This window comes from Panthera leo, chromosome B1 (genome assembly GCF_018350215.1).
Source record: "Panthera leo isolate Ple1 chromosome B1, P.leo_Ple1_pat1.1, whole genome shotgun sequence".
NCBI classification, from domain to species: Eukaryota; Metazoa; Chordata; class Mammalia; order Carnivora; family Felidae; genus Panthera; species Panthera leo.
In genome coordinates this window covers 377093-403943 of record NC_056682.1, presented here as the reverse complement: position 1 = coordinate 403943, position 26851 = coordinate 377093, and the positions used below count along the sequence as shown (strand labels likewise).

At 43.4% G+C, this 26851-nt stretch overlaps 1 protein-coding gene across 3 annotated transcripts; it reads left to right on the top strand.

Moving 5' to 3' along the window:
- Nucleotides 1–6049: 6049 nt before the first annotated feature.
- Nucleotides 6050–24805, top strand: ZNF596 (zinc finger protein 596). 3 transcript variants are annotated; one of them, XM_042934123.1, is made up of 7 exons: nucleotides 6055–6301; nucleotides 6405–6633; nucleotides 15219–15279; nucleotides 17329–17455; nucleotides 18186–18281; nucleotides 18751–18833; nucleotides 19268–21594. In XM_042934123.1, exons 3-7 carry the CDS (start codon nucleotides 15244–15246, stop codon nucleotides 20510–20512), a joined length of 1587 nt encoding a protein of 528 aa, XP_042790057.1. In that variant the 5' UTR covers nucleotides 6055–6301; nucleotides 6405–6633; nucleotides 15219–15243; the 3' UTR covers nucleotides 20513–21594. The 3 variants fall into 3 exon arrangements, with proteins under 3 accessions (XP_042790058.1, XP_042790057.1, XP_042790056.1); XM_042934124.1 differs by lacking the exons at nucleotides 6405–6633; nucleotides 18751–18833; nucleotides 19268–21594 and adding exons at nucleotides 23144–23244; nucleotides 24739–24805 and having other exon boundaries at nucleotides 6050–6301; XM_042934122.1 differs by lacking the exon at nucleotides 6405–6633.
- The last annotated feature ends 2046 nt before the right edge of the window (nucleotides 24806–26851 follow it).

Sequence of the window (26851 nt, the reverse complement as noted above, 5' to 3'; positions counted from 1 at the left end):
ACCACTAGGGTGCTTTCCATCTGTGGACCTGCCTGTCCTGGACATTTCGTGGCCTTTTAGGTCTGGTTTCTCTCACTGAGCACATGTGTCCACCCTACTCCTATTTATAGCTGAATACTATGCACCCTCTCTGCTTTCAATTTAGTAAGTAAGGAGAACTCCCAGCTCCCATTCCACACGGATGGAAGTGTACTTTCCATCATCCTGGCAGAAACACTTGGCACTATTACTGGGCCCCTGGAGGCCCCTGTGTGGAGGCTGAAAGCCCAGATCCGCTTGGCCCCAAGTCCTGTGCAGACCGGAGCCCTGGGAGGAAGGCTGTGATGGCCGAGCCAAGTGTAGATATGCAGCACCCTAGTTTCCCAGGAAACCAGTTGGCTGGTCAGCAGGCTCTGGGAGCTGCTCCACGGCCACTGTACATGGACATGGAACTGTCAGGGACCACAGCGCTGCCCTCCACTGAGGCCCACCCACAACTCCCAGCTGTGAAAGTGCTGAGGCTCCAGAAGAGGGTCCTTCTGGATTCTTCCAGCTTCTGGGGACTCCAGGTATTCTTTGGCTGTGTCCCTTCCATCACTGTCTTTAAATGGCTTTTCCTCTTCCTACAAGGACATAAGTCATGCAGGATTAGGGCCACTCTAATGACTCCTATTACCTACTTACATCTGCAAAGGTCCTACTCCTGAATGAGGTCACATCCTGGGGTCCTAGGGTGGACCTCTGGGGGCAAAATTTACTTCACTCTGAAATAACAGATATCGTTTCTCAGAAAAGAAACATGTTCTCCTGCTCAAACCTGCCCCTAAAAAAGGTCCTTACCTGCCCGGTCTCTTCAAATCCCCCCTGGGCAGGATAGTGAGGCCCGGTAGGCCCACCTGTGAAGGACACCCAGAAGTCTGCTAATTTCCCCTTGGCCTGTTGGGCTTGGTCAGTTTGCCTAGACCTGTACATCCCAGGGTCCAGAGAGCTTCCTCTCCCAAATTCTTTCTGATGTGGCAGCTTGAAACTGGCCAGACAGACTCCTCTTGCACTGCACACTTGGCTGGCCCCAGGGCTTCCAGGGGTCTGTGTTTGGTGGGTCCCCCAGACAACACCAGACAGGCCTGCCTGAGGCCTCTGGGGCCTCAAGTGGCTCTCAAACCACCTGAACACCCTCCAGGGCAGAAGATACCCCCCTACAAAATGTTTATGAGCCAACAGTCAGTACCCACGCAACTGGCCGCCTCCCTGATGGGGCTCTGGGCTTACCAGGAATCCGGGTTCCCAGGCCCAGACAGACCGGCCCTGTCTGGCCAAGGCAGTCCACGCTCCACTGGCTTTACCTTTGGGAGGAAAAGTATGCTCACCTATGGAGCACAAAGCTGGGAATCAGGCAGAGGACTTGGACAGCCAAAGGTCTACCCACAACACCCAATCTCTCCACACGCTTGCCTCTGCCGGTCCCTGGCTGCCTGCACCTGCACGTCTCATCACGCACACTAGCCACGCTTTCACCTGTTTTGAGGAAGCCGGATCTCTGCCTGTGGAGCTCTGCCCACACCCAAAGCACCCACATAGCCTCCTGGGCGGCAGGATCCCAACCCTGAGGTCACAATACTGAGCCAACCCTCAGAAGTTTCCAGAGGTGGCAGTCAGTCCCCATGTAGCCTGTCTGCCTGCCAGATGGAGTCCCCAGCTTCACCAGCAATCGAGGTCCCCAAGGGTCTTCTGTGGAAGCATACCCCAGCCAGCTGGTGTATTGATAAGGCAGTGCAATTGCTTATAGCTTGGCCTCCAGGGGAGGAGATACGTACGTCCATGTCAGCTAAGGCTTCCAGTGAGACTGGTATCAGGGGCACCTGTGACCTGGCCTCTTCCCTGTCAAGTCAGCCCAGATTCCTCCAGCTCTGCTTCAGGGGCGACACATGCAATTGTCTAGGATGTGGCTTGGATTCCGCAGATGCCACGAGCCACTGAGAGCTTGGTCCCAGGCCTAGGCTCTGCTTATGGCTGTTTCTTTAAGGTCCAGGCCACGTGGGTCCTGTGGCAGCCATGTAGCGGCCATGTGTGCTCCGCCCCCGTCACTGGCCTCCAAGGCCACCCTGCTGGTCAGGGCCATGCTGGGCTGTTGGGATCAGACTGGCCCCCTAGAAGCCTGCTCTGGGGCTGGGTCTGTGGTCTCCCAACTCAGGTCCAGGCTTCCCCTCAGGCCTGAGCGGCCTCTGCGTGTATAGCCAGCCCTCCTCATTTACCTGCCCTACCAACTCTTTCAGCTGAGCCCCTCCGGGAATGTTGGGCTTGGGCCTGTGTCCCAAACTGCACCATCCGAGGGTGGAGAGGGGTTACTCCTTGAAATTCTTCCAAAGGCAGCAGCTTCAGGCTGGCACAGACAGACCCTTTTGGAACTGGCGGCTTCGTGGGTCCCAAGGCTTCTCACACAACCAGTGCTCCCTGGGGTCTGTCTTGAGGTCAGAGGGGGTCAATCCACAGCCTGCTCCAGGGCCCAGACTCTCCCTCCCTCCTATTCGTCTTTTCGGCTCCACACAGTCCCTCAGGCCTGGGCCTCCTATTCATGCCCTGTCAGACATCTCTCATCGTGGGGCCCCGACGATCAGGCTCAGCCTGAGGGTGCACAGTCAAGCCCCTCACTACCACCTTGCTTTTGTCTGCTGGTAACCTCATGGGCTGTTGGGCTCAGTTTGGTGCCCCACACCTACGTACCACCATGGTCCAGACTGGTTACTCCCTGAAATGCTTTCAAAGGTGGCAGCTTGAAACCGGCCATACACAGAGCCCTTTCGGACTGGATGCCTGATTGGGCCCCAGGATCCTCTAACACCCGTGGCTCCCAGGGGTCTGTTTGTAGGGTCCCTGAGAACATCCCACACCCCCCAACCTGAACAGAGCTGCCTAGATTCCTCCACCTGTGCCCTCAGGGAAAATATGCTCAGTGGTTCTGATGAGTGATTAAAATGAGGCAGCTTTCTCCTCCTAATGGGCCAACTTCAACAGCTGGCTCACATTGCCGGCTTTGCTGGGTTTTGTGCTCGTGGATGCACGGTACAGCCCTTCTTCGACCGCTTGAGGGCAGTGGGGCCAGTTAAGACCCTCCAGGCCACTGGAGCCACGATTCGCTCTGGAACCACCCCAACAGCCACCAGGGCAGAGAGCCCTCCTACCCCAGAGTGCTTCTTCGGAGGCAGTCCGTACTTCAACTCAGTGGCTACTAATGGGGTCACTGGCTTACCAAGAATCAAGTCCCCCAGGTGTCATAGTGAAGAATACCTTGCAGCCACATAGTCCTGCACAGAAAAGGCAGTCCACACATTTTTAGCAATACATTCTGGAATGAAATGCGTGCATTTTTCTAACACAGAAATATGAATTCGGGAGATTTGGGGGCCGATACTGAAAAACCTCCACAACACTAACAGTCCACGTCTATCTGTCCAATCCCCAGGTAGAGGGAGCCCACACACTGAAAATCTTTCTGAGGCGGCAACCTTCAACTGGCCACAGTCACTCACCCTTTAGACAGGACACGCGATAGGTTCGCTGCCAGGGATGTTCCAGGCCTATGAAGGTCTGGCCTAACCTGTTCACCTGCACAGCCTGCAGGGTGACGGGCGGGCACTCTGAATGGCTTTCTGAGGCTTCATCTGATACTGTCAGTCCTTTTGGGGACTGGCTGCCTCTGTGGGGTCCGGGGCTTCTTCAGCAGTCAAAGTCTCCCAGGTGTCTCTCTTTGCTGGGCTCCTCAAAGTGTCATTTGACCAGAAGGAGCAAATGTCCCTTCTCTTCTGAGCTGAATGATTCAGTCACTCATATTTCTAGCCAGAAAACTTCCTTAAGCCTTATATCATCAATTAGTATAATGCCAAAGTAAAACAACCAACCCATCAACTCCAATCTCTCTAGGTTATTCCTACCTAAAGAACACTACTGGCCACCTTCAACAACTGGAATACGAGTCAGGACCCTCAATCTAAATTGAGGAGGTTGGGATATCATGAGAACTCACTTGATAAGCCCATGAGGTGCAGAGAAGTTAGAAGGGCACAAAAGGCCTGGGTTGGAATCAAGCGCCGTACCCTGCTGACTACAAGAAATGTGGATGCAAAGTGAACACACCGATTAGAATCTCTAGAAGAAAGAGTTTTATTCCAGCCCAAGTTAGGACAGCTACCCGGGAAACACACTCTTCACAGGGAAGAAAGAGCTCCAGAGAATGAACAGTTTTTACAGGTTTAGACACTTTTTACATCTTATACAAGGTCAACAGATTAAAGATGAACACATAGATAGGAATCACAAGTTTTATCGTAATGGAATGCAGGGAGTAGGAAGTGTTGATCCATATCGCAAGGACAAGAAGGTTTTCCTTTAGGCTTTAGGCCACGTTCGCAAAGCAGATGTACAGGCCATGTGTGGTGGAATCAGGGTTGGGGTTTGAACAAGTTTGTGTACAGTTATGCTGACCTAGAAAGAAATCTAAAATGGTTTCCTTTGTATATTAGCCCTTTAGAAAGTTTTCGTCTCATCAGTACGATGATACCTTTCGCATACCAGATTTAATTCCTGCCTCCAGGGAGAAAGAGGAGGGTCTGAGTGTCCTAGCATAGCCTGTCTCCTAAGTAATTCTTATTTAAGGAGCACCTGGGTGGCTCAGTCAGTTGAGCATCCAACTCTTGATTTCAGCTCAGGTCATGATCTCACCATTCATGAGCTTGAGCCCTGCATCAGGCTCTGTGCTGACAGCATGGAGCCAGTTTGGATTTCTCCCTCTCTCCCTCCCCCTCTCTCTCTGCCCCTCCCCTGCTCGCACTCTCTCTCAAAATAAATAAGCTTTTTAAAAAAGGGATTTTTACTTAAAATAATCAATATGTTATTGTGGTACATTTTGGAGCAGGCTGCCCCTAGCCCCCACAACATCTGGCCAGATCCCGTATCCTCCACTAACCCACAGCTGATGTATGATCGCCCTGGACGCTCTTCAGCAAGAAACCTATTAGTCATTGTTGTCACAATCCCCCTTAACCCTCATATTTCATCTTATTTATTTTCTACCCACTGACGCCCTGCCTTTGCTCCTTAGCTACACCGCCAGGCTGTATTCAGAATTGAGTCCAATTTCCCCCTCTGCACTACAAAATCCCACTTGTGGAGACAGCCCCGCTGCCTGAAAAAAGTATCCGTAACTGTGCTTTAACAAACGTCATTGATTTTTTTCTTAAACAATTACACACTTCGAGATAGCTCTGGGAGTCTCCCCGGGAAAACGTGAAGCTGCAACACCGACGACTTAACGACCCAAAGCGATTCTCGGTGGCACCCACGCTTCTCCCCAAATCCTGGACACTCAGCCTCCCGCTGAGCACCCCCTGCTCTGGGCCACGTCCCGCCTCTCCCGCCGGCTCTCCGCCAACAGCACAGACCCCGCCTGTCCTGATCGGCCCACTAACTAGCGCCAAGCGCGGCCGCCGGGGTCCCGCGACACCCGTGCCTCCAGCCCGGCGTGTCCAGTCAACCGGGGCTGTGCACAAACCCGTCACCGTAGCGCGGACATACTGGCGCGTACAGTGTAAGAGGCCTCGGGGCTCTAAGTCTCACCTGGATCTGCCCGAAACAGTCACTGCAGGCAGCGGGCTCCTCGGACACCAAACACCCCCAAACTCACCTGAACACGCAGCCCGCGTCCTGTGGGACGTAAGGAGCAGGACCGGAAAGGCGGGAGGGAGGGGGACGCGACCACACCACAACCCGGCCCCGCCCCACCCTCGCCACGTCCAACACCGACCCCGCCCCTCCGGAGACGCACCCTCCCTGTCCCCCCTACCTAGGCCCCGAATCACGCGGCCAGGTCCTGCACCGAACCCGCCCCACCGCTTACGTCTCCTTCTGGTCTTTGCTCTTCCTCCCTACACGGGCCCCACCCCTCCGCTTGTGCCCCTTTCGGTCTCAGTTCAACCTCACTGGGCCCCGCCTCAGGCTGGCCACGTCCGGCACCGGCCCCACCCCCACCCCACTCACCCTCCCTAGGCCCCGCCCCACGCTGGTCTCGTCCTACACGGTCCTCGTGACGTTCCGTCCACTCTCCGCTCACCCTCCCTAAGCTCCTCCCCACGCTAGCCTCGTCCTACACCGGCCCTGCCCCTCCACTGTTGTGTGGTCCCCGCTCTCCGCTCACCCTCTCTCAGTGCGGCCCCACGCTGGCCCGCCCCTCCGCAGACGTCCGGCCCCCTCTCTTCCTCCCCAGGCCACGCCCTTCGCGTAATTTCTCACTAACCCGGAAGCGGATTTCCGGAAGAGCAGGTATCGCTCGGTAAGTGAATTGTGGTGTTAGAGGTTTACCTCAGCCCCTTCCCGGCCCCATTCTCCATACCCGGGGCCCACGGATTCCTGCCACTTACTGGTCCCCGCCTCAGGCCCCGTAGCCGCCCGTCAGTCGCGGGGGGAGTTCGGCGTCGCCCTGAGACGCTCAGGACGTCGATCCCTCCGCTCCTCGGTCCTCTGGTCCGTGTCCGTTTCCGGTTGAAGTCGTTCGGAGGCCTCCCACAGAACCCAGTCCTCTTCTGAAACCCTCGCCATCCTCGTCCTCCCGCGGCCGGAAGCACGGTCACCGCCTCAGCGACGCCCGTGGGCCCCGGCCTGACGGTAGAGACCGATCCCGTGCTAGGAACCCCCGTGTACTTAACGCCCCAATCCTGCTCCCGCTGGCTGTGTCTGACGCTGTGTTTGCCCTGTCCACATCCCACTGGAAAAGGGAGCTCTTCCTGGGCAGAGATCAACCGTGATCCCATCCCTTTGAATGTCCAGTTGTGTCCGCAGGATGAGGATACAAGAGGCACAATATAGAGATGGAGGGAGTAAGGGAGAGTCAAGTGGAGGGTGGGAGGTGGGTGGTTACAATGGACTTTCACAGGAACAGTGACAGTGAGAAAGAAAGTGACCTGGGGAGAAAATAGTTCAGTATGTGAAAAGAGACAGATCAGTACGGAAATAGGGACAGAGTATGTACTCAGACTTTGACCAACAGTAGCATTGGGCGATAGGAGGTTGGATTGCAGTCTCATTAATTTTTTTTTTAATTTCTAAATTGCTTTCCCTATTAAATTATTTGTCACATTCAAACTATGAGGCCACAGTGCTTTTCCTGTCCGCTATATACTGAAAGTGTTTTGCTGATTAGTAAATAATTTTACAATATGTCTGTGTGCAGTTGTTGGAGATACTGATGATTTTTGTCTTGACATTCAAAACAAAGTTTAAACAGGTATTCTAATACTCAACATCTTCCTTTTTCTCGATATTTTAATTATATGGTCTGAGAGCTAAGGTTTCCAACTAAGTTTGTGATTTCTTTGAATTCCCTTTGCCCTTTTTTGTTGTTATTCTTTCACCAAATATCGTGGGATGGGCTGCATAGTCCTGGAACCTTTGTTCTAACTTGTGTCATCGTGATAAATACATTGCTCCAAGGTACTTCCATACCTGCCTGACCTTGTATGTTTCCTCATGCCAATAATTAGGTCTTAATATTCCAGTCTTGATGTATAATGTGATGTTCTGGTAAAAGGAGAAGTTAAAAGCTTTTAATCAGTATGAGTAAAACCATGAAATAGAGGAGCTGCTCTTGCTCAGGAGAAATAGGGGCAGGAATTTTCAGGAGCAGGGGTGAGAAGGGCAAGCCTTACCACTATCAAATGCAATCCGACTCGTGTATAAGGCCGGTAATGGTTACCTCCACTGGCCTCCTGTTCACATCTCTGCCTGGCCCAAAACACACACAGCACAGGGAAGCTGGGGAGGGAAAGCCCAAGAATCTTATAAATAATCGCTGAGCAAAGGTATCTCTCTAGTGAGGAGGTAAGGCTTGGCTCTGTGATGGAAAGGCAAAGCACTTGGGATGTTAATGGATGGAAGGGAGCTGGGAAGCTCAGAGGCTGGAGAAAAGGAGAAGCCTGCACATCCTTCCGTGGTGGTCCTGTGTTCCGCATACACTACAAGAGTGCAAGGACTGTGACTTGAATGGGACACAAAGACTCCCATTCCCACGGCTACCACGTGGCGTGTGGGCTTCACCAGGATTCAGGGCATTGTGAAGCACAAGGTAACGTGTGCTCCTCTCCATTTACAAGTTTATTTTCCCTGTTCCCTGGTGGCTTAGTAGGGAGAAGAGGACCATCTGTTCCACGTGCTGATTTTCCTCCCCACTTGAGTGCTCGTAGCCCAGGAATGGGACAAGTTATTCAAAGACCTGATTGGCATATTTTCCAAACTGGAAAATTCATTTATCCGATTATTACCCTCTCCTTCCTGAAATGGTGTTCTTAGGACATTCTGATCTCTGACCCTCAGGTATCCTGCCTGACACATTTCCTCACTCACCCACGACTTTCCCTCTGAATTCTCCCCACTCCAGACCAGTTCCGTCTCTCTGTGAGCCAGTGACCTAGAACTTGTGAAGTGGCTGTGTTTAGGGGGTCTTTGGGAGAAGTGCTTCATGCCCAGACATCAAGTAGGGAAAGGACTGGACACCATGGTATCAGTGAGGTTTGCCAATACATATTGTGCACCAAATCTGGATGTACTGTTAGCTCTTTACACACCAGGATTAAAGAAAGTGCACACATGAGTAGTGAATCTCAGGAGTGCCTGAAAAATCCTGGAAAAGAATACCAATAAGGGGAAATTTGTTGCACCCAGTTGTGTAATGTATTTGAAGTTTAACAAAGTGCATGTGTGCATTTGAGCTAAAACTATTAACAATTTGCAGTAGAAGGCAGAGATTACAAACCAATAGCCATGACCAAATTCTGCGGCACTTCACACATGATGAGTGCTTTATTCACTAATTGTTATTTAAAATCAACCTAAATGTCTGACATAAAGAGGGTTTTAAATTGTTAACAGCACATCCATCCCAGTGAGATTTAGTGTTCAAGGATCTGTAAAGAATCAACGTCTCTGCAGATGGCTGAGGGTTTCTACACTCTGGGTAAGTAGGAGTTTGCTGGGCCAAGAAGTAGCACCTTTCACGTTGTGACAGATTCTGGCCCAGTGACTCCCCCCCCCCCCCCCCCAAACTGCAAGGAAATCTTTATCAGTGACCAACTCTTGAGGCATCCCCCCCTGCAAAACCCAGGAATTAATTACATATATACATTACGTGCATACATACATACAGATTTGGATGAAATGACAGCCCTTTGTTTTTATTTTCGTTTCACTAGACGTGTGTAATTTTTTTTTCGTTTTTGTAGACCTATGTATAATTAATTGTTTTTCCAATTCTTTATTTATTTTGAGAGAGAGAGAGAAAGAGCACAAGCAGGGGATGGGGCAGAAAGAGAGGAGAGAGAGAGTCCTAAGCAGGTTCCATGCTGTCAGCACAGCCTGATGTGGGGCTCACTCTCACAAAGGATGAAATCATGACCTGAGCTGAAATCAGGAGTTAGACACTTCGACCGAGCCACCTAGGCACCCCTCTAATTCATTTTTGATGTGCATTTACATACTATTTTTTATTTTGTGGTTTAACGATATACACACAGGCACTTACACACTTTGGTATTATGTTTTTGTGGTGAAGCCAAAATCCTTTCTTCATGCTTTTTATTTTTCCTGTGGAAGGCATCACCTATTTCACATTTCAAAGTGTTATGTCCCATTCAGTTGTAATATATCATTGAATATTGTTTATTTTAAGTACTTCATTTCAATTGTGTTAAAGTTTCAGATAATGTAGCAATGCCTGGATGGCTCAGTTGGTTAAGCGTCTGACTTTGGTTCAGGTCACGATCTTGCAGCTGGTGAGTTTGAGCCCCACTCTGTGCTGACAGCTCAGAGACTGTAACCTGCTTCAGATTCTGTGTGTCTTTCTCTCTTTGCCCCTCCCCTGTTCATGTTCTGTGTTTCTCTCAAAAATAAACATTAAAGTTTCAGATAATGTATTTTCAGATAGAATTTGACCTACTTTCATGTTTTTTCTGTTCCAAATTGTTTTGGCTATAGCCCCACCCAAAATCAAAATTGACACAAAATTGACTTTTAAGATAATTCTCAGTTTGTATGTGAATACATAAAATTTAAATTTAAATTTAAAAATGTAAATTTTTAAAAGTTTAAAACTTTTACATTTAGATTGCACCGAATTTCTGTAGTCACTGAGGTTTTTATGTCATGATGTCCTCTAGGCTAAGAATTGGTTTGGCAGCTTTACTCCTGTCATATTATGTCCTCAAAAAGTTTTCAAGACATTTTTATGTGGGTCTACAAAATTATTTCAAATGGAAGCCATAATATTTTGCTGTTGTAAGTAGACTGTGTGTGTGTGTGTGTGTGTGTGTGTGTGTGTGTGTGTTTGCTTAGTTTTTAAATTATATTAACTAAGCAGTATTGATTTCAGTATATTAAGAATAGCTTTGTCTACTTTTTAAAATATTTGTATTAAGTATGATCATTAAAAAGACTTCTGTTTTTTGGAATTTGAAATCCTGTCTTCAAAGAACAGCTCCTGTTCTGGTTCTTTGGCTCTTCTCTTTCTCTTTTACTTGCCCTGAATCCAGCGTCCTGTGCAGTGGTGAATGGCTGCAGCCCTCACCAGCCCTCCTTTCTCAGCCTTCACTTTAGTGAGACTGCTTCTTTCTCTGCTGCTGAATATGTTTGCTGAGCTTTTCTTGATTAGCAAGAATTATTCCCCCCTATTTGACATGATTTTTAAAGATTTGAAATTATTTTGAAAGGTCATATGTTTTTCTAAGGGTCTATTGATGTGATCTAATTATTGGGGTATTTAAAATTATTTAATGAAGGTAATATGTTTTCTAGTATTGAAGCATTCATTATTGCAATAAACTACACTTGACAATGTATAAGTGCTTTGGGAGAAATCACAAATCCATTGTATGGATGGAATCTGATATATATAGTTTATGTATTAAAATTGGCTGATGGCATTGTTCTTCTTTGTGAATGAATATTCATAACATTTTCTTGGAAATTAACCAATTTCTCCTATATTTACAATAACAATATAATTCCTGTTTTTCTTACATTTAAGTTACTGCTTTTAAATGAATACATGGTCTATTTTATTTGCCAATGTTATTTTTTTCATAAGTCCTTTGTAATTGCTTGATTTCACTGTGCAGACTTTTTATTAATTCCTGTCAAATTTGTTTTTTTCATTTCATTCTTTATTTACTCTTTTTATTCTTCTTTTATAAATATGTGGTTTATTTGTGAACATCTGAAAACTGAAAAGTCTTCTTTCCTTTTTCTTCTCTTGGTTTATAAGTGTTTTTAAACTCACTGAAGGTTTTGGCTTTAACTCTTCTCCAGAGGCTTAAAATGTACAGCAATTCTTGCTTGCTTTACACTGTGGCCAACCAAATGCAAAGGTTACATCTCTAAGAAAATATCTTCAGGTTATATGGTAACATAGTGTTGCAACTTAATATTTATGTCCTTATGTATTTTAAATGCATTCAAGGAGGAACATTTTTTTTAAGTACATACACAGCCTGACTCATGATTAACACAAAGTCTGACTCATAATTAGCGATCGATAATAACTGACAAACTTAAAAATGTATTATTTTTATACTTCCTTTTCTTTTGTTCTCATATGCTTCCACTGCTTTCACTGTCAACACCCTATGCCAGACAAATACCTAAGTATGAAAATTAATCAAACCCTTCCTAATTGCTTTACTGCATTCTTCAGCAAAGACTAATTTGCAAACAAATATCTGTTCCTATTTCTTGCTTGCAATTCTCCAGTGGCTTCCCATTAGCTTTAAAAATTGAAAGAAGAGTCCAATTACAATGACCTTTGGGCCCTGAAATCCACCTGCCTGCCACCATCTCAGGTTCATCCCATTACTCAGCTGCCTGCCAGTATGTTCTCCTTCCCTGGGCACCCTGGGCACTGCAGTGTGTCTACAGTGTTACGCTTGCTCCCTCATGAGGGTGGGGAGGGTGCAGGTACAGGGGTGAGCTTATTTGTATCTCTGCTGAACTTTCTAATGCTTTCCCAAGTAAAATTTTAAGGTATCAGATAAATGATATGTGCATTTTAAGAGTGTTTCCCCACTTCCGCAAATGAAATGTTTTAGTATATGTATATAGAATATCCTTGTCATTATTTCTTTAAAAATCTCTAGTTCTAAACTAGACAACTCCTCAAGAACAGATGATCTCTCTGCTTTATTCGTCCATGTAATTTCATTGTTTGGTATAGTCTTTGACTTGAAACATATTTATTTAAAAAATTTTTAATGTTTAGTTATTTTGAAAGAGAGAGAGACAGCATGAGTGGGGGAGGGGCAGAGAGAGAGGGAGACAAAGAATCTGAGGCAGACTCCAGGCTCTGAGATGTCAGCACAGAGCTGGACGCAGGGCTCGAACTCACAAACTGTGAGATCATGATCTGAGCGAAAGCTGGATGCTTAACTGACTGAGCCACCCAGGTGCCCCTTGAAACATATTTATTAATGACAAAAGGAGATCATCACTTTTTTCTCAAAGATTCAGATGTTGCAGTAAATAGGTTGAAAAGACAGAACATATCAAAGATACATGAAAATCAAAACATTCGTCAACTAATGGTTTTCTACTAAAATAATGTATACTAAAGATCTTTTGCTGTCAGAAGATTAAAATGTTTAGACAACCACAAAGTATTTCTTTTCTTAATTTTTTTTAATGTTTATTTATTTTGGGGAGACAGAGTACAAGCAGGGGAGGGGCAGAGAGAGAGGGAGACACAGAATCCGAAGCAGGCTCCAGGCTCCCAGCTGTCAGCACAAAGCCCAACGTGGGGCTTGAACCCACGAAGTGCAGGATCATGACCTGGGCTGAAGTCGGGCGCTCAACCGACTGAGCCACCCAGGCGCCCCTACAACAAAGTATTTCTTATGGCATCCTCCCTGAAAGGAAAACACATTGTATGATTTTTCCTCCAAAATAATATATTCTATTAGGAATGTCTTAATATCTTAAAATTTTTATTCCTTTGCCATCAGTTTAAAATATATACTATTTAGAGACAGTAGAAATTCCATGGTTGTCAGAGGGTGAAGGTGGGGAAGAGGAATGGGAGTGGTTTAATGGGAAGAAGGTTTCAGGTTTAGAAGATGGAAAGAGTTGTGGAGATAGATGGTGGTGATGTTACACAACATTATGAATGTATTTAACACCACTGGATCATACACTTGAAAATGATTAGAATGAGGGGCACTTGGACTGGAGCAGAGCTCAGTCAGTGGAACGTGTGACTCTTGATCTCAGGGTTGTAAGTTCAAGCCCCACGTTGGGTGTAAAGATTGTTTAAAAATCTTAAAAAACCATGATTAGAATGGTAAATGTTGTATGAATTTTACCACAATAAAATAAAATAGAAAAATATCCTACTTATAGTAAAATCAATTCTTACAGTGATTGTTCACTCTGGAAATAAAACATCAAGTTATATAATTCATTTACTTAGTGGAAAAATCTCATTTTTGGAAAGTGAGGGGAGAAATCAAAGAGTTCAAAGGCATGGAGAAGATTTGAAATATTTAAGGAACATGGAAGACTTACTAGTTACCAAACAAGAACAGTGTTGCCAGATATATGTGGATGCCACTGTGAGTTGTGACTTCACATATAGAGAAGGGTCAGTATTCTAATGCTGTGCTGCCAGATACAGTCATGGAACAGGCAGGTATTTGGAGTTCCTTTCTGTTGGGGCCTTGATTAGCAGATATAATGAAAAAGACATAAATGACGTTAGTCTGGGCAAATATCTATCGAAATGGGTGACAGAATTAAACTGGGCAGTAACAATGAGGAGGGCTGGAGGCTAACATTTAGGAATTCTGGCAGTGCCATGGTTCTTACGTGGTAGAAAACATGGACACAGGGACAAATTTTATGAAAAAAACAGTAAGATAAAAACAGGGTGGCACCTCTGATCGTTAATGTTAGGGGTACTATTCCAGGTAAAATCTGGGTGGGATGTGTAACCCTTAAAGAATCTGATATTAGGAGGCAGGAAAGGAAAATTCAAATTCTACCTATACCACTTTCTAACATATGCTTATGTGTATGTATATGCTGGTGTGTGTGTAGTTGTGTCCTATGACTAAAGTTTCCTGGACTGATGATGATGGCATTGATTAATAAATTAATAACAAAACCATAACTAGCACAATTATTTTGAGAAATAAATGAACAACTGTATGTAAATTTCCAAGCACAAAGTCACATAAACTAAAACTATTGTTATCTTGTCTTGATGTGAGATACAAATGGGTGAGTTGAACCCACTTATGTTTATGACTTATTATTATCATTTCTCCATGAAATATACTTACTATGGATGTTTTAGGGGGAGGATTTACAATTTATAAATGTTTTCAGAGATCTACACATACAGAAAATCAAACCATGAAATTCAGGAAAGTTGTATCTAATGCAGATTTCAGTGAACAATTTTCTAAAACTTTAGTTGGAGTAAATAAATGCCCTCCTAAAATCCTTTCATTGTATAATTTCTGGGAGTACTACCCTGTAAAGATTGTTAGACATGACAATAATGCCATAACCCACATGTGCCTACAGTTTTCTGATGCAGGGGATTTTAAGGGTTAAATATGTGGCATGGGTGTCATTGATCCTCAAAATGAAGTAAGTCACTGAATTGATTAACCTTACCATAAAATGCATTCTTAATTCTGTTGTTTCATAACCAAACCCATTCAGAACAAATCGAAAGGTAAATGTTGAGGGAGTGATATTGCTGGAGACCCTTCTTGGAGGAGACCATGATTGATACGGAATTCAGAGGGCTGAGGGCAGGGAAGAATAGGAATGGAGTGAGATACCAGAGGGCTGAGGAGCCAAGGAAAGTGCTGGTCAGTACACAAACTAATACCTCAGCCTGAGAACTTTCACAAGGGTTCCACATATGCCAGAAATCCTATTTTGGAATCAGGAGGAAGTGGGTTTTCACATTCTTCCTAAATTGAGGGTACTTCTATCTTCTCTCCAAGCAACAAGAGTCAGAGCCTTAACTTTTCCCCTGGTAGTGGAGAGCCATCCCCCTGCAACCCCATTTCCTTTGGAGTACAGTGCATGTTTCTGTCGTTTGTGCTGGGGATCACTTGCAGGTAAAGAACTGGGGCTTCATAACAAGTGGGTATGGAAAATGTGGGCAACTGGAGTTTCATGGCTCCTTTCTCCTTCCTCAGCTTTGCCTCCTGTTGCTTGGACTATATGAGTGAAAACCCAGAAGACAGAATGGAATCACAAGTGAGTAGGGAATTATTCTTTCTACTGAAATATCATGTCCATTGCCATCATATGGCTATGTATCTCCTACAAGCATTCATGTTCTAAGTACACTCAAGTTTTTCAAGAATCTGAACTTGAAGTTTTCCAAGAACTATGAAATTAAGGATTCTTCATGTGGTAATTTCCTTCCCAATGTTACACTAAGATATCAGCCTAGTTTAATGCCGGGTATTTACAAGACAGGTATCAGAGATTTTCTTTTTCCATATCCATCCCATGGCCTTCTTGGCACCAAAAATACACTCATTAACCATTTTATTGACTATATTGGGCTTAGGATTGAGGTCAGTGCAGGTGATAAAGATGATTAAGAGCAAAACCTTACAGCCCAATAGGGAGGCAGCTGTTCCCACAGGTGAGCTCCAATGCAGTATCCTATGTGCTTGCTGCAGGGAGTGCTAATCAATATTGAGGGAAGATGAATGGTGGTCATGCTGGAGAAGTCAATGAGGAGTCATTCTCTTTTTTTCCCCCAAATTTAAACCTTGTAAAAGTTTTGATAGAATGTATTTGTACTTTTTGAAATTTATGAAAGAGAAAACAAATTCTCATTACTTCTCATGTACCAAATCCTACTTTTCCCCTCTTTGTAATTTCCCTCTGTTCAGATTTGGTAACTGGAAACGATGTATAGGGAGTATGGTTTTCTTAGTTTTGGCTGTAATTCAGTAAAAGCATAGGAGGTAAAATAAAATTTAAGGACCTCTGGCAACTTTTGATGAGTTGAAGAGACAAGAACAATACTGGCTTTAAGTATGCTTGAACTGAGACACAAGATAAAGAAACAAAAAACAGTGTTAACTGCTATTGGGAGGACTCAGGCCATAGGAAGGGTCAGGAAATACCATCTTTCATTACACAAGTCTCAGAGCCTCTGGCTTGTGCTCATGAACCATTTAGCTTTATACTTTATAATGAACAATGTAGTTATGTGAAGGTTAAAGGATGTGCCTGCTGATCTCCCATCTTGTATGAATTCTTTTCAGTTTTGCAGAATTATGGACAGTGCTTCAATATCATCTGACATTTATTGAATAATAAAACTAGAAGTTGTGTTTAGTGAAATATTTGCTAGGGGTGCCTGGGTAGCTCAGTCACTTGAGCATCCACCTCTTGATTTCAGCTCAGGTCATGATCTTACAGACCAGAGTTTAGGCTCCACACTTTGGTCTCTCTCTCTCTTTCTCTCTGCCTCTCCCACACTCACTCACCTGCGTATGTGTGCATGCACATGCTCTCTCAAAAGCATTTAAAATTTTCTAAAAATTAAAAAAAAGAAATGTTTGTTCATTAGCAGTTTGCTATGTCATTGGATCTTTAAGAACTCGTAAAAGGTCACTACACCATTTCATGGATGATGAAACTGAAGTCATAAAGAGGAATAATCTAATCATAGTACTTAAAAAGTGGCAGGTTGTATATAATGAGTCCATAGATTTTTTTGAAATTGGTGGAGAATAGTGTTTTAAGTTTTCAGGAGAAACTTTTATACTCATGATGTGAAGGCCTTTTTTTTTTTTTTTTAAATAAAGTTTATTTTGAGACAGAGAGAAGCAGCACAAGTGGGGTAGGGGAAGAGAGAGAGGGAGAGATTGAGAATCCCAAGCAGGCTTCACACTGTCAGCGCAGAGCCTGATGCAGGGCTCAAACTCACAAAACTGTGAGGTCATAACCAAGAGTCAGACACTTAACCAACTGAGCCACCTGGGTAACCCGAACTGGAAGTCTTAATTACAAGTTTATTGGGAAATTCTCAGGTTATATTATGCCACATCTCATTTGATATCTCTTTATAATGAAAGTTATGTATTTAGAATGTGTATGCCTGTGGGTCTATCTGAAAGTCAGATGTCCAGGTGTGCACTGCAAATGATGACCGAACCCAGCATCCTATTTGAATGTTCTGTACCTGCAGCCCCCACTTCCTTAGTGCTGTTACATATACCACCCTCCCCTGAATATTGGCAGAAATGGCCCTGTCTGAAAACAATGTCCATAATGCTCTAGGAATCAGTGACCTTTGAGGATGTAGCTGTAGACTTTACCCAGGACGAGTGGACCCTACTGGACTGGTCCCAGAGAAAACTCTTCAGAGATGTGATGCTGGAGAACATAAGTCATCTAGTCTCAGTTGGTGAGTCTCTTACTATTTATCATGTATGTATACGTTTATCCATTCACTCATTCATTCAACAGCCATGTAGAAGAGCTTCCTCATTTCTCACCGCAGATTGTCTTGATTCTTTCTTAACTCTCACAACTACCTTACAGCAGTCTTCTTCACGTTTTACTTTAATTTGTCATCCCACTAGAATGTAATCTTCCTCACACAATTTCATGCCATTCTTGCTACTTAATCTCCAGAACACTCAAACAGTGGTGAGAACTCATTATTTTTGAATTGATAGCTAAATGTATTGACTTTTTAAAAAAGAATTTTTTTCCTGTGGGGGCTGTGGTTAGATCAGACCACAGTATTAAAAAAAACAAAACAAAACAAAAAACTTTTCCACATAGAATCTAGATGTTTCTGGTGGAGTTATTATTTGTTGGATTTGTTTGGGATACAGTATTCAAACACTGTGAGAACTTGTATCTTCTCACTGTATTAAAATATCGAAGATTGCACGGTTTGTCTTTGAACTTGGTTGGGTGTCAGTCATAGGTCCTTAATGTCTTTGGGAACAAGTGAAGAGTTAAGCTTTTGTTGGTGAAGGACTATCCATGTTGTTTCCAACATATTCTTCCCTGGGATGACTTTTAGAGGTTACCTTATTCTTTCTCATTAGTTGGCCCTATATTGATGATCATGTACTGTTTGGGGCACAAAACCCAAAATTTGATTATCTTTTTTCTACTAACAGGCAAACAACTCTACAAATCAGATACAATTTTCCACTTGGAACAAGGAGAGCAACTTTCCACAGAAGGGATAGGTTTGCTGCAATGCCAGAGTCTAGGTGAGCTACATGAAGAACCTAGTCAGTGAGTGAGCAGGCCCTAAGAATCATGAAATGAAATTTAGTGACTTTTTTAAGATAGACAATGTGATGGGGGAAATTTCTTCAGATGTTGACATTATACTTTATAGGTGTCAATTTCTATTCTGTCTTTGGCTTGGGGAGGGTAATAGTTATGTACTTACTGGTTACAATTCACAAAAATGTCCCTGTTTCTTTCTTCTATGAAGATTTTCCCTCTCTTTTCATTCCCAAATTGTCATCTCCATCTTATGTTTCTCATATTTCAGTCCTGAAAATGTCAACTGCTGATGTCCTATAATTGTTTCTTCTTAAAGTATTCCTTAATTTGGCATTTTTCCTTCCCATCTCTGTTAGTATTTGAAACCTATTCAAATGAGCATTTAGTGTCTTCAGCATTTTAATTCCCTCAATGTCACTGTGGCAATTTTTTCCCCAATCTTTTCAGATAGGGAAGATGATCTTAAAAAACAAGAAATAATATTCATGCAACATATCTACAAGAAGGACACGACATTAATCAGTGCAATGGTAAGCTTTAAGGGTGTGGACCTGTTCTTACAAATGATCTGGGTATTGAATAACTAAGGAATTGGGCATAGTTACGCAACCATAATTGAGATTGGAATCAAGGGCTTTCACAGTAGGAAGTTTTGGTTAGTTTGATTTTAGGGAAGAAATTAATCTGAGGTCAAAACCATACTTGAGTTCTTGTAAAGAGATAGCTGCATAATCATGACTTATACCTAACAGTTGAAACCTAATAATGATATCTGTGCATTTGGGATGCTACAAAAATCTCTTTGCTTGCTGGAATGCAGTACCCTGTGTTTACGTAACTAATATAAAAAGTTTTGTAGGACTGTCACTGAATGATGACTGTAGAATTTATATGTAGATGAAATGAAGGAAGGAATAAATATGAGCAAATTTTTAACAGTCTCTCATTTCCTTTCAAAAACCAGAAATCTCACACCCAAGAAGATCCTTTTGAATGCAATGATTTTGGAGAAAATTTTACTGAAATATTAACGTGGACTCAATATGTGGTACCTAAAATGGGAAAGAATCCCTATATCGGCAACAAATGTGGACAAGACAGCAGTTATTTGACATCCATTAATATACATAAGCAGAGTCATGCTACAAGTAAACCATATGAATGTCATCAAGGTGGGAATGCCTTTATTCAAAGCTCTGCCCTTAGACAACCCAATAATACTCAAAATGGAGAGAAAACATTTGAATGTCATGAATGTGGGAAAGCTTTTGGAAAAAGTTCTAACCTTAGGCGACATGAGCTGATTCACACTGGAGTGAAACCGCATGGATGTCATCTATGTGGGAAAGCCTTCACTCATTGTTCTGACCTTAGAAAACATGAGAGAATTCACACTGGAGAGAAATCATATGGATGTCATCTGTGTGGGAAAGCCTTCAGTAAGAGTTATAACCTTAGACGACATGAGATGATTCACACTAGAAAAAAACCTCATGAATGTCATCTATGTGGGAAAGCCTTCACTCATTGTTCTGACCTTAACAAACATGAAAGAACTCACTTTGGAGAGAAACCATATGGATGCCATCTATGTGGGAAGACATTCAGTAAAACATCTTACCTTAGACAACATGAGCGAACTCATAATGGACAGAAACCGTATGAATGTCACCTCTGTGGGAAGGCATTCACTCATTGTTCTCACCTTAGAAAACATGAGAGAACTCACACTGGAGAGAAACCGTATGAATGTCATCTATGTGGGAAAGCCTTCACTGAATCTTCTGTCCTTAGACGACATGAGAGAACCCACACTGGAGAGAAACCGTATGAATGTCATCTGTGTTGGAAAGCCTTCACTGACTCATCTGTCCTTAAACGACATGAGAGAACTCACACTGGGGAGAAACCATATGAATGTCACCTATGTGGGAAAGCTTTCAATCACTCTTCTGTCCTTAGACGACATGAGAGAACTCACACTGGTGAGAAACCATACGAATGCAATGTATGTGGGAAAGCCTTCAATAGAAGCTATAACTTTAGACTGCATAAGAGAATCCACACTGGAGAAAAACCATATAAATGTTATGTATGTGGGAAAGCCTTCAGTAAATATTTTAACCTTAGACAACACGAGAAAACACATGTAAAGGTAATAAATGCAGAAGATTCACCACCTATAGCTTCAAACTATAAACACACTTGAGGGCCCAAACACCTAAGAAACACTTTGTAATACGTATGGGAGAGCCTTTATTCATCCTTATGACTTCACTCAACTGAAGTTAATCCAAAACGGGAGAGAATCCATATATGGGCCATCTGTATGACGAAGCCTTTCGATAATGGACTGACCTGGGAGTCAATATATGACCTGGGAGAATGTAAATGAAGTGAGTGTGGAAGAATTTTCATCCACAGTTCTGTTAAAGTGGAGAAGTCACATGTCAGAGATAAATCTATGTCAGTAATCAATGTAGAAATACTTTTCATTTATCCTTTAAATAAATTGCACAGGAAAGATTCTAGATCAGTAATCACTTTGTACTCATTCAATTGAGCGGCACACTTGCATGCAGAAGAAAACTCAGTGATGTGTATCTGCTAAAACAAGAAATAAGTGGGAAAGAATCATTACTGGGAAGACGAGAATTTTGTTGCCAAAGGGTTTTGTTCAGTGAGAAGTAGGACATGAAAGTGGCTGAAGACATTTTGGAGTATCCTATTTCCTGAGTGCCTCATATACTTACAATAATCTCTGTAGTGACAAAAAACACTGGCAAAGCTGAAAGCAGAAGCAAAGACAATCTGACCTTGCCTATATCCCCATCACAACAGCTACAAATCCACAAATCACCAAGTAAGAATGAGACCTGGGAGTCCCAGCACCTCCCACATGCAAATGCAGAAAGCTAGGAAAGTAGTTGGTGCTTCTCTACTGCCAGGATAACAAGAGAAGGCCAAGTCATTAGTATTCATTTGAACATGATTAGTAATCCTGCTTCACAAGTGGCAAAAAGAGAATGTAGATGCTTATTATTAATTTATAACATTATTATGAGGGAGTATGCAATGCCCTTTTCAATCCCCCACTTTATTTCTGTTCTTTGGTTTGAATATTATATATTATTGTTGTGTCCTCAAACTGACTTTTGTTTTCAGTGTGTAAAGTCTATTAAACTCCATTAATGTTGGAGGACATAGTTTCTGAAACCTAGAACTACTAAATTTCTCCATCTTTTCATATTTCTTATAACTTCTTTTTAGTGTAATATAACATTTTCCTAACTCCAGTCTCAAGATACATGTGGATTTGTTCATTTTGTCTTTTTTATTTTTCCATTACCTTTCCTGTTTTGCAATGATCTGTTTTTTTGTTGTTTTTTTGTTTGATTGATTTCACACGTGGTCTTAAAAAAAGGAAGGGGCTGAAGTTGATATTGTTTTACCTAGAGAAGTTTATTATTCTCTTACATCATTTCTTTCATTCAGGAATTGAAATAGTCATAAAAACGGGGCACCTGGGTGGCTCAGCTGGTTAAGCATGCAACTCAGTTTCAGCTCAGGTCATAATCTCAGTTTGTGAGTTTGAGCCCCACATCGGGCTTTGTGCTGACTGCATGGAGCCTGGTTGGATTCTCTCTCTTCTGCTCCTCCCCTATTCATGCTCGCTCGCTCGCTCTCTCTCAAAATAAACTTAAAAATTACACTCAGGTTAGGTTACAGCTTTGATTTTATTCAAACATCCATGCCTTTTAGGTCATTCTTCTAAACTTATTGAAGACACCTACTTAAGTACTATCAACTGAGAAGCTAAAATGCTTTCTTTTCCTCTGTATCCCCACCTAAAAAATCTATGGGGAAAAGGATCCCAGTATTGGACATTCTCTATATTTCAATCAGCCTATGCCAGCCCACATGTTTACATATCGATCTACTTGTTATTCCCTGGTAGTGAACTTCTGCCTGTGAGTTTCACTGTGTGTACTAAGCAAATTCACCCAGGTGTGGAAATCAGATGACCTCTTCTCTTCCTAGAATTGTGGTTCTTACAGCCCTCTCTGATTCCACAAATCTCTGAATTTGGAACAATATAACTTTTATTTGAATCTTTAATTTCCTCTTGTGTGTCTTGTCTCTCTACTCACACATCTTACCTGGAAGCAGAAGCCTCAATATTTTGCTTAAACAAAGTGAAACTAGCATTGTGGCAGCAGGCCTGTGAAACTTACTGGGGCCGTGGTGAAGGGAAGGCCAGATCCTGACCAGTGAAAAACTAGAATCCAGGATCTGAATGGTTCAGAGCTGGGGAAACCTGTGTGCACTTGTGATGGGGGCTGTGAGTGGGAGGGTTGTTGAGTTTGGACACAACGTTGGGGACTGAGTTATGAAGATATGTGGTGGAAAGCCTATAGGTTGGGGGATCAAAGATCCTAAACTCTCCACCAGGGGAAAGGACCAAGGCCACTTTGAGGCAACAATCCCAAGGTGAAAATGTGAGGTGATATGTGTTAGAGGAAGGAGGAGGAGGTACAGAAACACCTGAGAGTAGGATAGATGAGGCATGGACTGCTGACACTGGCCATTTGTTTCTCAAGGCCCAGCACCACCTGACCCAAGCCTCACAGTCCCTGCCCCTTCCTGGGTGAGGAGGGATCTTTGGCCACACCCCTCTTTGACCAACACCACCTGCCCTACAGTTTCCTGCTGAGCTAGAAGCAGATTTCCTGGAGCAAAGGTGCCACTCTAGTGGGGTGGACCAGGTGCTCCTGTCTTTGAGATTCAAATCCTGCATCCATTGGCCCCCTCCCCACCCATTCTCCACATCTGGTTGCAGGGGTCCCTGCAGACATCACAGTCCATGTACCTGTCCATACCATCATCAGAGAGGCCCACATCATCCTGAGAGGCTCAGGATACTGGTCATTCTGCTGCCAGGTAGGACTCATTTTGTTTCTGGTTAAGAAGTAATGGGAAGCTATCCCTGTCTGCACTTTCTGCCTTTCGGCTTTTCATGGACTCCTGTCCCAATCAATGTCAGGTCACAATTAAGGGAAATGGATTATTGCCCTTCACCACCCATCAAACCTGTTGGCACTTAAGACCACCCCCCAGATGCCATGCCAACCCCAGCCTTAGGATTCTGCAGACCCCAGTCCTCTCCTGAGACCCCTTTTTTCTTGGGAGCTGCACCCGGCTGCTTCTTAGGCCCTCCCTTCAGTCTACCTTAAAGGAGGTCCCTGAGCCTTGGATAGGGGAGGTCACCAACCTCTCCTGACATCCCATGTCCTGTCCCAAACTTCACCTTCCTTGCTGTGCCTGGCATGGTGTGTTTACATTCCCAGTGTTTCACTGGAAAGTGAACTCTTCCCAGGAGGTGGGCATCTTTAGTACATCCATACAGATGTCTGAGTTGCATGTGAGGATAAGGAAGAAAGAACATATCAAAGAGGGAAAACAAGTGAGACAGAATAAGTCAGAGAAAGTGAGGTGGAATGAAAGAGTAAAATAAAGGTTGGGTGGTGGGGGAGAGTGGGTCCAATGAACTCATGAAGATATAATGGGAGCAAAATAAGTGATCTGGATGGGGCAGCTGGGTGGCTCAGTCAGTTGGGTGTTCGACTTTGGCTCAGGTCATGATCTTGCAGTTCGTGGGTTCAAGCCCCACATCGGGCTCTGTGCTGACAGCACAGCAACCTGGAGCCTGCTTTGGATTCTGTCTCCCTCTCTCTCTCTCTCTGTCCCTCCCCCACTCGTGCTCTGCCTCTCTCAAAAATAAATAAACATTAAAAAAAAAATAAGTGATATGGACAAGAATCAGCGGGATAAATGAAAATAGGTAAAAATGGGAAGAACAGAGATAGAAGAGGACAGAATAGAAGCAGGCCTTAAACAACAGCAGCACAGGGGACAAAGGGGGCGGATGCCATAATCATTACATTTTAAAAATTGTTCTAAATTACTTCTCCCTCAAAATTTATTGTGTCACATATGAAAAGCACTCAGTGTTTTTCAGTATAATATACTGGAAATATTCTTCAGTCCTTGTTAAACAATTTTGCATCATTTCAATATACAGGGTGTAAGGATATTAGATTTTTTATATAAATCAGTAAAACCTTGTTTAACCAGTTACTCTAATATTCAGCACCATCCTTCCTCTCCTTATGGGATCTTCGGACTTAATAAACAGTAAGCTCAACATTCAACATGATTAATGGATTGCATAAAGTCACTTCTGTAGCAGACTTTTCAGGGTTTCCTGGATCTTTTACTTATAATTTTATGCAAACATAAAAACTTTCCTTCGTACCCTCTTTTTTTGCCTTCCTGTGAAAGGACTCCCTATTTTGTTGTTATGAGATATTACTTTCTGAGAAAACAGACTTCATCAATATGCCAGAATAATTTTCTATTGTCTTCCTCTTAAAGAACACTGATTGGACAATCATCCATGGATGAGAGGGCCTGTGTGGAAATCCAGGAGTCCAGCGGAGAAGCTCCAGCACACTGTTGGAGCAAGAAAAAAGAAGACTGGATGCATTAAAAAGGACAAGAGCCCAAAGTTTCACCCTTCCCCAGGATGGCACATCTCAGTGGCCAAGAGGCCATCCTGGCCCATGTCTTCTCCCATGGGGGAAAGGGACAGCATGTGAGTGACGTGCTCCTCTAGCTGTGTGGGATGCTGCCAAAGAAACCCAGTTCTTTCTACAGTACTGGGATGTGCTGCATGACTTGGAACTGGGAAGCACCTGTGAGAAGAGCACATGGAGCTCTTTGAGGACCTCAAAGAGGTGTGGACCCTACTAACTCCATAGCAGACTCTATCAGGAAGCATGTCCACAAGCTGCCAGGGACACTGCACTTCTAGACACCCCAGTTGATATAAGAGTTCCCCCCAGTGCTCAGTACACATCTCCAAACCATGTGGTTAACTACCTTGAGTGCACTCCCAACTGTGTCCAGAGTGAGCACTTGCAGATGACTAGTGAGCAAGCAGACAAGACTGGCCCAACTCTATGGGGTTGTGAGTCAACACAAACTAAAGCATTTAGCACCATACTAGGGAAAGCAACAGGGAGGCTCTCTGCACGTGACCTGGCTTTGCAGTATCAAGAGAAGGCATACAATCAGGAATTCCACCCCCGCTCCCACAACAGGGGACAAGAAATGCAGTGCAGGACTATACACAGAAAAGGTATGAGAAAGGATATAGCAAATACAAGATGTAAAAGAACATAAAAAATGAAGGAAACATGAAACTCCCAAAGTCACACAATAGTTTTCCAGCAACGACCACAAAGAAATGGAAATGTGCAAGTTTCCCATTAGAAGACTTCAAAACAGTTGTTTGAAGGAATCTCAGTGAGCTACAAGAAAACACAGAACAATTCAACAGAATGAAGAAATCAGTACATGAACAAATTGGGAAGTTAAAGTGACAGAAATTTTAAGAACTAAACAAACGTTGGAGAAGAATACAATAAACGAAATAAAAAATGCAATGGGGTACAGCAATAACAGACTGGATCTAGCAAAAGAAAGAATCTGTGAGTAGAAGAGAGGTCATTTGAAATCACCCAATGAGAGGAGACCAAACAAAAATAATGAAAAAGAGTAAAGAAAGAATATATTAACACAGGGTACCATTAAGACTTTATGTAAGTCCCACAGTAAGAGTTGGAGAAAGTGATACACAGCTTATTTAAGAAAATAATGACAGAGAATTTCCCAAATCTAGGGAGAGAATAGGACATCCAAGTTCATGAAGCTCATAAATCCCTAAAAAAAAAAAAAAAAAAAAAAAATTCTAACCAAAGAAATTTCTAAGACCTCCTATAGTAAGACGCCAAACATCAAAGGCAAAGAGAGAATATTGAAGGCAGCAAGAAAAGAAGTTTATCACTGAATGGGGCAGCCCCTGCCCCAGCAAGACTGTGAGAGTTTCTCAGCAGAAACCTTGTAGGCCAGGAGGGGGTAGACTAACATACGCAAAGTACTGAGGGGAAAAAAACCTGCCAAACTTAACATTTCACCTAGCAAAGGTCTCTTTCTAAATGAAAGAGAGAGAAAGACATTCCCAGATATACAAAAGCTGAGGCAATGCATCACCCATGAACTTCCCTACAAGAAACGCTGAAGGGAGTTGAAACGGAAAGGACACTAGTAACAAAAAACAAACAAGCAAAAAAGCACATAATGTAGTTAAATGCAGAACTCTACAATACAGAATTCTAACTGTATACAGTTATACAGTTATACAGTGACTCAGTAACCACTTACTTCCAGCATACAGGTTAAAGGACAAAAGTTCTGAAAATAACAATAGCTACCATAACTTTTTAAGGACACACAATATGAAAAGAAATTATGATACTGAAAACAAAACATGAGGGGGAAAGTTAAGTTGCTTATCAGCTTACATTAGACTTACATCTAAATGATGTTTTATGTAAGTCTTACAGTAACCACACAGCAACAATAAATACACAAGATAAAAAGGCAGGAATCAAAGCATACCACTACAGAAAATCATCAGTACACA

Excerpts from the sequence above, each read along its gene's own strand:
- ZNF596 (XM_042934122.1), top strand. The coding sequence starts at position 15,244 with ATGAGTGAAAACCCAGAAGACAGAATGGAATCACAA. Across the intron at positions 17,456-18,185 it reads AAGTCATCTAGTCTCAGTTG|GCAAACAACTCTACAAATCA; the intron begins GTGAGTCTCTTA and ends TTCTACTAACAG. Across the intron at positions 18,834-19,267 it reads CGACATTAATCAGTGCAATG|AAATCTCACACCCAAGAAGA; the intron begins GTAAGCTTTAAG and ends TTCAAAAACCAG.